The 13,193-nt window shown below is 29.7% G+C and overlaps 1 protein-coding gene across 1 annotated transcript in view; it reads left to right on the forward strand.

Moving 5' to 3' along the window:
- LOC107452704 (nephrin-like) overlaps positions 1-13,193 on the forward strand; it is a 422,126-nt gene that overhangs the window by 261,896 nt on the left and 147,037 nt on the right. Inside the window, exon 10 of the mRNA XM_071188109.1 lies at positions 10,058-10,194. Coding sequence (XP_071044210.1) covers positions 10,058-10,194 — 137 coding nt within the window. The remainder of the gene's footprint in view (positions 1-10,057; positions 10,195-13,193) is intronic.

Consider the following 13,193-nt stretch of genomic DNA (forward strand, 5'->3'; position numbering starts at 1 on the left):
CTTATATATATATATATATATATATATATATATATATATAAAATATCTAAAAAGAGTGTTTTAAACTAAATTTTGTTACGAACATTAAAATATCTAAATCACAAAACGCGGAGATTGTGCTTTCTTACTGAAAAACAATTGAAAAGTATTTGTATTTAAAATTAAATCCTAGGAGCATATAATTTTTAAAAGTTTTGAATTAAATTAAGTTTGTAAAGACTTGATATGAAATTTTGTTTCAATTTTGATGAAAAATCTAGGTCATCTCATTTAAGTTTTTATTTAATGTTTCTTTTCATTTTTTTTTTACTTTCTCATAACATAAGCTTATGTATTGAACTTTCGCCATTTATAAATGAAACTATCACGTTTAAGATAAAGGAATAAATAAGAACATTATTATAGTCTCGACAAAACTTTGATATATATATTTCAAATTAGCGAATGAAACACTGTCTTAATCTATATTAAATTTCCAGACACTAAAAATCTCCGATATTAATTTTAACTTGCCTTTTTTCGAACATTCAGATTAGCACACTTCGTAATAAAGCTTATCAAATTTCCTTCGTTTATCCTAAACATCAGCTAAGGCTCAATTTTTACTTTCTTACTCTAAGCTTTTTACGTTATTATTTTGCTTTACTATATGATTAATTCAAAAAAAAAAAGAAAAAAGGAAAAAAAAAACTAAAGCTATCACTAATTAGATACAGGATGAAATTAAAATGTTGGTTTGGATAAATCGGTAAGGAGAATTTTTAGCTTTTCCATTTCTAAGAATTTTCTTATACATAGTAGTATTATATTTATATCTAAAGAAAATTCATGCAGAAAATTTATAAGGTAGCGCATATTTTTTCCCCAGCACTCCAAGTTTTTAGCTCAAAAGATTTTTGACCGTTGGCGGAGCAAAGAATAATATTTTGTTATTAACTTTTTGTGGTGCTATCTTTTGAAACTTTCAACCTAAAAACAGGAAATTTTCAAAACGATCTCTATTTTCAGACTGGTCTCTCACATTGTTACAATACCAAAAATAAGTAAATTCAAGAATAACGCATCGTTTAGTTTGTTTGAGAGTCATTTAATTTGTTTATGTGAATTTATTTATTGCACTGATTATTGATAATGTTAATCTAAAACTAAATTTGCACAAAATATCATTGTTTTTATCCATTCTTCTAAAATAAATAAAAAAAAACTTTAAATATTCCTTTTCTTTCGTAAAGTATTCGAAGATACTTGCAAACAACTAAAAATAGTGAGTTATGTAATTCAATTCGAGTCACGTAACTAAGAACCATGTAACTATAACTAAATGTCATTTAACTAACCCAAAACAAACTTGTTTATAAGACCATCAAGATATTTTGATGGTTTATGTTGGTTTCTTGAAGGCCAAACATTATTTAATAGTAAACAGCAGCCGACAATTCCCTTAATGCAGAAAAGGATATTGATGAACCAATAAACTTCCATCATTTCATGTTGGAAAATGATATTTCACTATATGATGGTCAACCTACCAGTTATGTTAGAAAATCATTGACCAACAAATTTATTTATCTCATGAGGGAAAATGTTGCTTTAGTACTATGATGGTCAACCAACAAGTTATGTTTGATTATCTAAGGTCAATAACTTCCTTCATTTCATGATGGAAAGTATTGTTTTAGTACAAGGATGGATATCAATTGTCGGTTAAATAAATTGAAAATTCATTTAACTGAAACTACTAGTTAAAGTCTATAATTTTTCTTTCAAAGGAGGGAAAAATCGTCCGATTGTGCGTGGCGGTGGTGGAAAACACTCTTGGGTGAGCAGGCAAAAATGATCATTTCTTGGTCACGCACTTTGTAGAGATAAGATTCACTGTTTGAAACGAAAGAAACCAGTCCATCAAACGCATCAAGTGTGATTGACCCGTGAAGCTGGATTAATTTCAATATCGGGATGTTGGGCAGTCTTGATGGTCTCAACAAAATGCATGATGGATTATGATACAAAATTCTAGTAATTTATGTTCGATCATGATGGATTAAATGGAACATCTGGGAATTATAAAAATCTAGCATACTATGAAGGGTATGTTATGTTTTTCTAACGTGAAAAAGGTGCCAATTCCTAACTCTGGAAAGATTTGATGGTCCCATATAGCTGTAAAATGGTTTTTGGTTGAAATTCAAGATGAAGACAATCACATTTATCTTGGTCCGTCATTGGAAAACCATCATGATTGAAATTTGCTTCATTTTTACTGTTTTAGATTACCGCATGCAAGTTATTTAAAATTAATAATATCCAAATCTATTCATGAAAAGCAAATTTTTACAATCTGAGCAAATCTTTATTCGCGTATTCCGTTGAAATTTTTTTTTTCGTATTTCAATTCTTGATGGGAAACTTTATTAAAAACCCATTAGATGAAAATGAAAAATATATCAAATCAGGTTTAACTAAAAGTTTAAATTCAAAGGTATTTAAAACAATCGTCATTTAACTTCCTTCTGGTCCCGCAGTGGACTGATCGTTAAGACACGGTTCCCAGCAGATCACCGAAGTCAAGCATCATTGGCTACGGTCAGTGTGCGGGTGGGTGACCACTTGGATCAGTCTGCGTAGGGACCGAGGGTGTGCGGTATTGGTCCTCGTTACACTGTGCTACCGTAAAGTGCTCGACTTCGCGCGCAGGTCGTCGGGCTACCGAAGCGGAGGTGCCATCCCCTCCGCAGAGGATCAAAATTGTGATGGCATGTCTTCGGATCATCCTCCGGGATGTTTCCCAGACCGTCGCCCATAGCCCATTGTGCAGTTCTAGAGCTACGTAAATTAACAACATCAACAACAACTTCCTTCTGCTTTATTTTCTGCAATAAAGCCAATCTCGTTGGTTTTTTCACCGGTTAAATATTATTTTCTTTCCCCAATGTTTATACTTTTCTTAGTTATATTCTTGATAAGAATTTTAGAAATCCGTGTTCATTTCAGATAAGCCTGCATATCCTCAATTCATTAGTTTTTGCAAAAGAAATAATTTTATTGAACGTAACTGCTGCATATAAAATGATATTTTATTTTGTACAATTGTGAGATTTTGCACTCAGTTGGAATTTTTTTAAAAATATTTTTAACGGTTACGGTGGGTAGGGCACTAGGCCCATGTCCAAGAGTTCGTGGATTCGATCGCCGAAGAGTCTCCGTGTACTAAATGGTGACTGATGCGCATTAAATCTATCAAGTCGCAAAGCCCTCCATATTCTCATATCAAATCAATATCTCTGGGGGTAGATCCAGGAGTTTCCTTGTCTTCTGGATGATGGTTCAAAATTACAAATTGTTCATCTACTGATAAAATAAAATAAAGTACATCAAATGAGCAGAGTTAGTGCTTGAAAAAAAGACATTTTATTGGAAGAAATAATTAAAAATTGCACTTTTGTACGAAAATCTAGATATTAAGCATTTCAATTTGAGCTAAGCTATTAGGATATAGAATGAATAACTATTAACAATTTTAATCATAGGTAGCTAGATTTCAAAGCTCTAAGATATCTGTTCTCAAATGTTCCCAAGAAAATTTGCATTGAGCTCAACCGTTACTCTCTTTCTGTATATATATATATATATATACATNATTAACTCTTATATATATTAGAGACATAGCTTTCCTATTGAAATATATTATAAGAGTTAATTCAACAAACGGTAAATTATAAATGAATAAAACACGCGGAGAAAGACATAAACAGATAAAACAAAAAACAATGCTTACACATTTAACTAGTGAAATATTTAAGAAACGAATTATAAAACCAAAAACGCAAGAAACAATTTATAGTTAATATGAACAAATTAAATCAATATTTAGGTTACCTTTGAGTAACTCTTAGAGTCAAGTTTTGTTCTCTGAAAGTCATACACAAATAGTAGCCCTACAATCAGAAAATGTTTCTGATACTCAAATAAAACACGCAAACGGAATTTAAACTTCACTGAAAGAAACACAATGGGAAAATGTTTTTAAATTTATTATTTTTTCCGTAGCTGATATCCTACTTATCTCTATCAAAAATAAAACTTTACGAAATTTGCTCTCGTCTTAGCCTGGAAGACTAAATGTAATGTTTATCTAACTTAAAGTCCCTTTTCTTAGATGGAGAGAAAAGAGAACTTATTTTTCTTTCAATGTTTTATTTTCCAGATCATTTTCTTTTCTTCATTATCCAGAGTTTTCTTTTGTTGAAGGAAAATCTTCGAAAGTAAATTACATGATTTTAAACTACGTATCTATCTATATTGTACACAAATATTTACATTTCATTAGTGTGTTTGATTTAGTAGTTTTTCATTCGTTTTATGATAATGGTGATAATTACATTTTTAGAAAAGAATATAATGTTTATTTTTGTCTTGAAAATAATAAAAATTATTACAGATCTTTATACAAATACTAGTTTCAACAAATACATTGTTATTTTTTTAGCGGTGAATCTTAAAGAATTACTGGAACTCGCTTTTAATTTATGAATAAATATTAAATAAGACATATATCCTTGACTATTCCCTGTTTCAGTGTTTTTCTGTTTTTTTTTAAATCCTACTTGATAATTATAGTATTCTGAAAGACTTATTTTCGTCCTTTTGTTTCGATTGATTGTCATAAGCTAAATTTAAAAATATTAAAATCTTAATATGTTTTCTAGAGCAATAAACATAAATTATGAAGCATATGGTAATGTTAAAGAAGATTTTTAGCACGGAACAGGATAACGAGAACACAATTTCAAGCTATTTCAATGACATGTGTAATAAAAATAAATTGCAAATAAGTTTCTTTTCGCATTTTTCTCGTGAACAGAAAATAATGCAGGAATAATATAATTCACTAGATTGGTTTACAGATAGGTTTATTTTAAATAAATATTTTTAAGATCAATATTTATTACAAACAAACCATGGAAATGTAGGGGTTGTGTATATTAGAAATTTTTACTATTAAAATAAATAAATCAGAATTTTTTTCTTTTTTTTTTCTATAAAAAGAACTTATTTTGGACAGTATACAAGCACTTACTTTTAAAAAGAACTAACGACACAATGTTAGAAATTTCATTCAAAAAATAAAACGACAAAACGGTAAAATAAACGACAGCAGCTAACCATACAATTAACCGTAAAGCTTATTGTTAAAATCATTACTTTACTTTTGTTTGAAATCGTTTCTAACTGGAATGAGTGAGAAAGAAAACTATGCGGATTTGTACCCATTTAAACCAAGTATAGTTTCGAAATTTGCAAAAATGAAATTTAAGTTATGGAAGTTAAGTTAGGTATGATTGTAATTACACTTTGTTAGGTTTTTCGTTAGGTGCTAGATATTGGATTTAGGTTGTGGTTAATTTGTGTTTCGTCAAATGAACCATGAAATGTAAATTAATTAATTTATGTAGTGGTGCAATCTATCGTGAAGGGTACTATACAGCTCTGTGGTGCTGTTATTCATACATGAGTAAAAGTTTCCTATTCTAATTGTCCACGGCCACCAACTGAGGTGTGTAATACACTAGAAACACCTCATATGTTGAATGGATGGAATATATATATATATNAAAGATTGATAGAATATATATATATTGTGGTTTCAATGCTGGGATTTGAATCCCCATTCAGGAGATTGATAAATTTGCCGTCTTGGTTAAGGTTTGTACATTGATGTAAATAACTAAGTTGCTTATTTCTTACATCACGCACTTATTTATTTCAAAATAATAGGCATCCACTGTTGAGTTAAGCATACGATGATGAGAAAATCATGTATTCGTATCACGTAGCTTAACTTCCCTTACGGAAAAGTTGAGGTATTTTTGAGGTACAAATGGGATTGTAATTTAAATATGTCGTTTGGTTAAAAAGGGTGCAAATGAATACATCCAAATTTACCTCAAACATATCTAAAATATACCTCCAGAGGTATATATGTATCACGCTAAGGTGTTTCATCTTACATTAGTGGAGAGACAGCTATTTACTAATTTAAGATGTTTCGTTTCCTACCTTAGGTTATTGCTTATCAGCGTGAAATGTACTTTTTTACACCAGTGGAAGTATTTCTTCAACAACCTAAGGTATTTCTTCAACAACCTATTTAACACTTCGTGTTATTCTGGATCTACCTCAACTGTATTTTTTGACTGTCGTGAAGGCAATTTTTAATAACTTGAGGTGCTTCATGTTCTACCTCAGGTTTTCATATTTCAACCTAAAGCATATATTTTATTCTTGTAGTGGTATTTTTTATGAACTTTAGATGCATCATTTTACACATCAAGTTATTATATATCTACCACAAGTGCATTTTTCGACAGTTGGAAAAGTTGTTTTTTATGAATTGTTTTTATGAATATTGTATTCGATGTTCTACTTCTGGTTATTATTTTTCAACCTCAAGTGCGGATTTATATAATTGTTGTGATATTTATTTATCTACATAAGGTGTGCTATTTTACACTTCCGGCATTTATAAATCAACCTCAATTGTATTTTTCGACACTTGAAAATGTTATTTTTTATTAACATGAGGTGTTCCGTGTTCTGCCTTAGGTTATTATTTCGCTACCTCGAGTATACAGTTTGTATTTTTAGAGGTATTAATTTATCAACTTAAGAGGAGACATTTTGCATTTTAGGCTCTTATAACTCTATCACTATCTAAAGTCGTTTTTTTAATACTTACGAAGGTAACAATTCAGAAACGTGAGATGTTATATGGTCCATCTAATTAATTAATTTTTAACCACACTAGTATTTAAATTTTATAAATAAAAGTGTATATCTTTGCAGTTTTCCAGCAAGAGATCTTCATTTATCAACCTGAAATTTTTAATATTACACCTTCAGCAGTAATTGCTTCTTTTGCTAAGCTATAAAAGAAAATTTCAAATGTATAATACTTCGGCAATTTTAACAGAATCATTTAAATTATCTTGAAATGACACTTACCCAAATTACACAGTTAAAAAAATATATGTGTACTTAGTTACGATAAATGCTAATTCATAGCAAAAAAGTAATAAACAATACTATTTTTAATTTCAGAATTACTCTGCTTAGAGCAGAAAGTTTTAACAGTCTTAGTCACTAGCATAATTGTATTGTTGGACCACTGAAAAACTAATTATAGTTTGAGATCAATATAATGAGAGTTTTTATCGTGCTGAACATTAGTAGTCCTAAACTCATTAAATTGGGTCGGCTGTTCAACGACAGTTATAAAAGTAGAATATCAGGATAACTAGAATCCCAGCCATAAATGAAGATCACTTTTTTAAAATTTCCCTCTGACTAGATAAGTGATTTAAGAATGTTGCTTTTGTTGTTGCTTCCAATGCACTTGCCAATTGGTGAAATCTAACGAATTTAAGGCACAGGGTTTGTTTCTCGTTTTTCAGTGGCGCCATCTATGGTCAAGAACGCAACTTAAGCCACACACTTGTCATAGGCCGTTTATAGGGTGGACGCGTTCATACATCTATTCATTCATCCACAAATCGTGCTTTTGATCTACGCCAGAGAGCGATCAATCTGCAATTCAGTATCCCCAGAGATATTAATGTGTTACGGGATCATGGATGACTTTGTGACTGGTCAGATTTATCGTGCACCAGTCACCATTTACTACATGAGGAGACATCGGTCGGTGGACATCATACTCATTAACTCTTGGACACGGATCCAACACACCACCTACCATCAATCCCGTCATCTCTAAAAAGTATAAAATTACTTTGATCACTTAGTAATGATATATTTTCAGGGAAAAAAATTATCTTAAAATAACATAACCAGGGAGCAGCAATTTTACAATATTTGTCTAATTTTTATTACAACAAAATATGTTCTAAGAGATAAGTACCATTTATCAAATTGACTTGACTTTTTTCAGATTCTATTAATTTTTCTACAAAACAACTATTACGCTCGGAGAAAGTAAATTGGACAAAATTACCGGAGTATGATAATACTTACCATGTTTCTTGCTCAATGAGAGCACTAAAATGTTCGATAATTTATACCAAAGCGCTTTGTTTATAATTCTGGTGAACGTAACAATAAAACAATAAAATATAGTTTTATATTATGAGATAAAATTTGGTAGTTTATCATGATACCTTAAATGCATGGTGCAAAAAAAAATAATAATAATATTTATGCCGTTAAATTTATAATTTAATTTTAAGTTTTTTTTTATTTTTTCTAAAAGAGAGGCAATGAAAACTATAGTTTTAAAAACCAGAATTTCCGGTAAACTATTACTATATTAAAGAAAAAATATATAAAATTAATGATTTAATTCCCATATATTTTGGTTTCATTAACCAGAATTATTGCTTTGTTTTTACTAGAAATGTCAGCACCATACAGCGCAGTAATTTTGCAGGAACCTTTTTTTTCTCCGCGCAAAATCTGTATTATAGTTATGAGTTTTATTAACAAGGTATATGATTATTGCAAATTCCAAATACATTTGCAACTATAAGATTTTTTGGATTTTATAACAGTTTCTTTGAAAAGTCGAAAAGAAAATTTCAGCAGTATCAGAATGTTTTTCTATATTTCCCACTGTGCTGCTCTATTTTTTCAGAACGTTTCCCTACGTGATTGATTACACATCTTTATTGTTTGGCTAAGTTATTATTCTATTGCATTTCAACAAAATTAAATTATACTAATGAATGACAGATCAACGAAATTATACATTTGGCCTTAAACCCTGACTCAGAGGCACTTTTTGGGGATTTAATATCTCACAATTTTTAAATTAATTTCTTTCCTCCCCTTTTCAAATTTTTATGGAAGACAAAAAAAATAAATAATATGTGCTCATCTTTATCCTACCTTAGTAAAGATTGATAGACATCCAGTTTTATCAGCAACTGCAAACATCTTTTTGTGAAAAAAAGTTTCTTTTTTTGCAATAATAACAAAAGCTTAGTGCACTTGATTAGTTCTTGATGTTTCAACATCGATTTGGATCATTTTACTTATATCATTCGCTTCTATTTATAAAGTAACGTCAAATGAACATTATCCAAATCCGTTTTCACTATCAGGATTACTTTCTTCATAACTGATCGATACCAAGCCACAGAAAGGAATAAAGCTGCCACCTAAAGTGGAAAGCCTTCATTACCAAACCATGATATTTAAAATAAAAAATATATAAAGGGTTTTCTATTTATAAGAATGTTACATTCCTTATATTAACAAGATTTCTCGCTACACCTAGATGAGGGCCAGAAAGTAATGAAGGTTAAGCCACCTTAATATCGGGACCAATGACACGATGATAGTAATGGTGTAGGCATTATGAAGTATCTGCTAGACGTTATGATGAAGCTGTGTCGGCTTCAATTCATCAACTGAAATATCATCATTTTTTTTACATTGCCAGATCAAAGTTTCAACCCCCATTCTATTGCAACCTACTTTACTAACAATTTGAATACAAATTTTCCTTATCAATAAAAATAGTTTAAGTATGTGATTGAGATGGAATTTAATACTGTTCTGAGCAGACATTAAATTAAAAACAATGAAATGTAAAGTTTCGTAAAGTACCACAATTCAGATATCACAGTGACAGATGTTTTATACTGCTTATGACACTGAGGAAATATTCTCGAACAGTCTTTCGCGTGTTTTAATATAGAATTCATTAATGAAACTTAGCACTGTTCTGTTCTCCAGCAACTGCAATGAGATGAAATTTAGCGTTGCTCTGAGCAGACATTTAATAAAAAGCAATTAAATGTAAAGTTTTGTAAAGTACCACGATTCATTTATCACAGTGACAGATGTTTCTTACTGCTTATGAAACTCAGGAAATATTCTCGAACATTCTTTCACGGGTTATAATATAAAATTCATGTGTGACTCAAATTTATTTTATGGTATTCTTACCTTATGGTAATTTAAAATGTCATAGTTTATCATATCTTTACTAAATATAGAAATTGCATAAAAAGTAATTTATATTTTTCTTACTTCACTATAGATCCTCCTGAAATTCCCATTCTATCAGGTTACGAAGATTCAGTTGAATTAAGGGAAGGTGATCGTCAGTCATTTACATGTTCGGGACCAGCAGGCAATCCCCCAGCAGAGCTTAAATGGTTTAGAGGAGAAACTGAGGTAAGTGTTTTCAGAAATTTATACAACTAATGATAAAGAGTGCACAAAATAGCTTACAACTAATGATACTAACATGCCACGCGAACTTAATCTTACAAGAAGATTTTAATATACTAATTATTTAGTACAAGTACAAATGATAAAATAAGTTATGAAATCAGATATGGTGGTTGCTGCAAACTGCAGGGTCAAAAGTCCTAGGTTCAAAACCAGTCGGTGTTAAAAAAAACATTCCTCTCGCGCTTTTTTATATATTGATGAGCACAAAAAACGGGCATGAAACCTTCTTACTCATCGATAGATATCAGCATTAATCGACTTCGCTTAGTTTCATTGTTCACCTTAATACGACTAACAAATTGTTTGAGTTTCAAACGACGTCAAATTGTGAGCCGAAGATAATTTTTACAAGCACAAAATAAATTTAGGGTTATTGGTAATATATTTCACGAAGGGATTTTACAGGTTAACTTGTATTTTTATGGTTATGATCATTTTGTGGGCATTAATTTATTTTTAAGGTTGGAAACTGAAACACGTTTTGCCGGTCACTTGACCGTAATCCAGAAGAGAATAGTTTAGAGTTTACTTATCATAAAAGTAGTCGAAAATTACTTTTAGAGCAATTAAATTAGTTCTGTGCTACCTTCATTCCTCTGAATACAGAAAAAGAAAAAGAAAAATCTTACTATAAGTAAGAACTCATTTAAAGCAACGAAAAAGAAGAAAAAACAAACTTTCAATATCAATTCTATGATATTCAACCAATAAACAAAAACTTTTTTGGAACTGACTCTCGAAAATCATTTTTCGTGGAAAGTTTTTAACGATATCTTATCATTTACAAGATTTTGTGAAGAGCTTTTATCAAGAATATAAGTTTTCTCGATGAAAATCCATTTGGAGTCATAAAGGAGAGCTATTATCACGGGAGTGGTCTTTTATCGAATACATCATATCTGAGAACTATTGCTATCACAAGTCCACAATGTGTTACGTGAGCTCTTCGATCAATCAAATTGTTCTGACCTGGCCAACTGAGGAGAACTAGTGGTTTCCAATAGCTCTTTTCTAGAAGATTCTTCTAATCAGAAAAGAGCAGCCATATTTCTTACGTTTTTTCATCAGTTTTTTTTATGTATAAATAAAAATAATATGTAGTTTTGTCTTTTTTCTATGGGTTAGAGGTTGCCAGTAAATTGTTTTGTTTTATGTGGAATTCCGAAACCATTTTTGGTTGATAAGGTCAAAATAATCTTTAATGGAGTGCTGATAAATCCGGTTCAAATTATAAAAAAAGAATATCTAAAAAAGGAATATCTAAAATAAAAATAACATTTTTTTCACAAGCATTTCTTTACAAAATAAATTTTTTTTGTATTAATAAGTAAAATTTTAAAGTTTTTAATGAACTTACTGTATGGTTATTTTTGCATGAGATTCGATTGAATTTATATCAGACCTCATACGAATTTAAAATCAAAATAAAAAAAGGAGAGTATTTTAGCCATGATTAATTAAATTTAGAACATTTTATGCATGGTTTCATAAATAAATTCTCATTAAATAAGTAAAAACCATTATAGATTCATAAAGGAAGCATTAGTTTACATCCCGAAATAAAACTCTTCAGAAAATTAGTTTTTGTAAATAAATGGATTCTGTTCATTGAGTTCAACTTTTTTAAAAAATAAAATGAAATACTTTGAAGATAAAAGGTACATTGATTTTGATAGATGTTTTAAACTAAACTTTCAGTTAAAATATGCAAACTTATTTATTGAAAGATTTAATTTAGAATGCAAACAAATGTGATTTCAGAATTAATGATAAAAAAAGTTCACGAATAAAATTTGTCTTAAAGTCGTTTAAATTCAAACGCCTTTAATACCTTTTTATTCAATCTGAAGTAATTCTTGGTCATAAAAAACTGACATTTGATAATTTAGCTTTGTATCAAATAATATATTTCAAAACAGTTTCCTTTAATAAATCTACTTCTTTTTCAAGTTTGAATAAAGGTTTTTGAAATTTAATTTCTATTCTAATGTAGCTTTGAAAGAGCTGTAAAAGGGAAGCAATTAGAATTCAAATTGTTAAATCTTTTAACTCCCGTCTTACTTGGTAAAATTTCTCAACGAATAAACATAGTTTCTTGATTAAATAGCTCGGGAAGTAATTAGTTTTCAATGCAAAAAAAAAAAACTACTTGGGTATACCCCCTACGCAGTTTAGTTTAGACAGTTATGAATTTAAAAATCTCAATGTCAGTCAAATTTTATTGATAAATTTGAAATTCTAGTTATTTCTCTAGAAATCTAGTTTAATAACTTGAAACACTTTATAAAATAGCGTAAATAAATTATTACAATGATAAAAACGTGCAGCATATTGGTTCGCAACCAACTTTCCGCTATTTTGTTTCCAATTGTAACATTGAGTGGTATTTGGCAATATAGTTCAGTTAACTAATATTTTTGATGTATGATACAGACATAACATAATTATATAATAATAGGGTTTTAACAGATTATTAATGCATTTATAACAATTGATAAAGTGGATGCTTTTATTTATTGAAAGTAATTTTCAGGTAACTAAATTGTAATGCAAAGTTGAAATGAATCAGCGTTTTCTACACCTTCTGTTTGCTTTCACCCAAAGACAAAATGTAGCAAAAGCTGCAATTGAATTTTTCTGTTGCGTATGGTGAAGGTGCCATGACCGAAAGACTAGTTCTACATTGAACTGAAAGAACCACTCGTAATTTTTATGTCAAACTTAAAAATTCAAAGACACTCCTCGTTTGAATTCGAAGCAAGAGTAATTGCACTAGCTTTGACAAGAATCACGCCTAACAACAAGCAAATTGAAAGAAAAAATGGAATATTGCTATGCTTTGAACTTATTAAAAAATTTGTGAAAGAATCGGGGGGATCTTATTTTCAAACTAAATAGAATTTCAGAATTCTTAATTATGTCAGAGATTTAAATTTGAA

Source organism: Parasteatoda tepidariorum, chromosome X2 (genome assembly GCF_043381705.1).
Source record: "Parasteatoda tepidariorum isolate YZ-2023 chromosome X2, CAS_Ptep_4.0, whole genome shotgun sequence".
Classification (NCBI taxonomy): domain Eukaryota; kingdom Metazoa; phylum Arthropoda; class Arachnida; order Araneae; family Theridiidae; genus Parasteatoda; species Parasteatoda tepidariorum.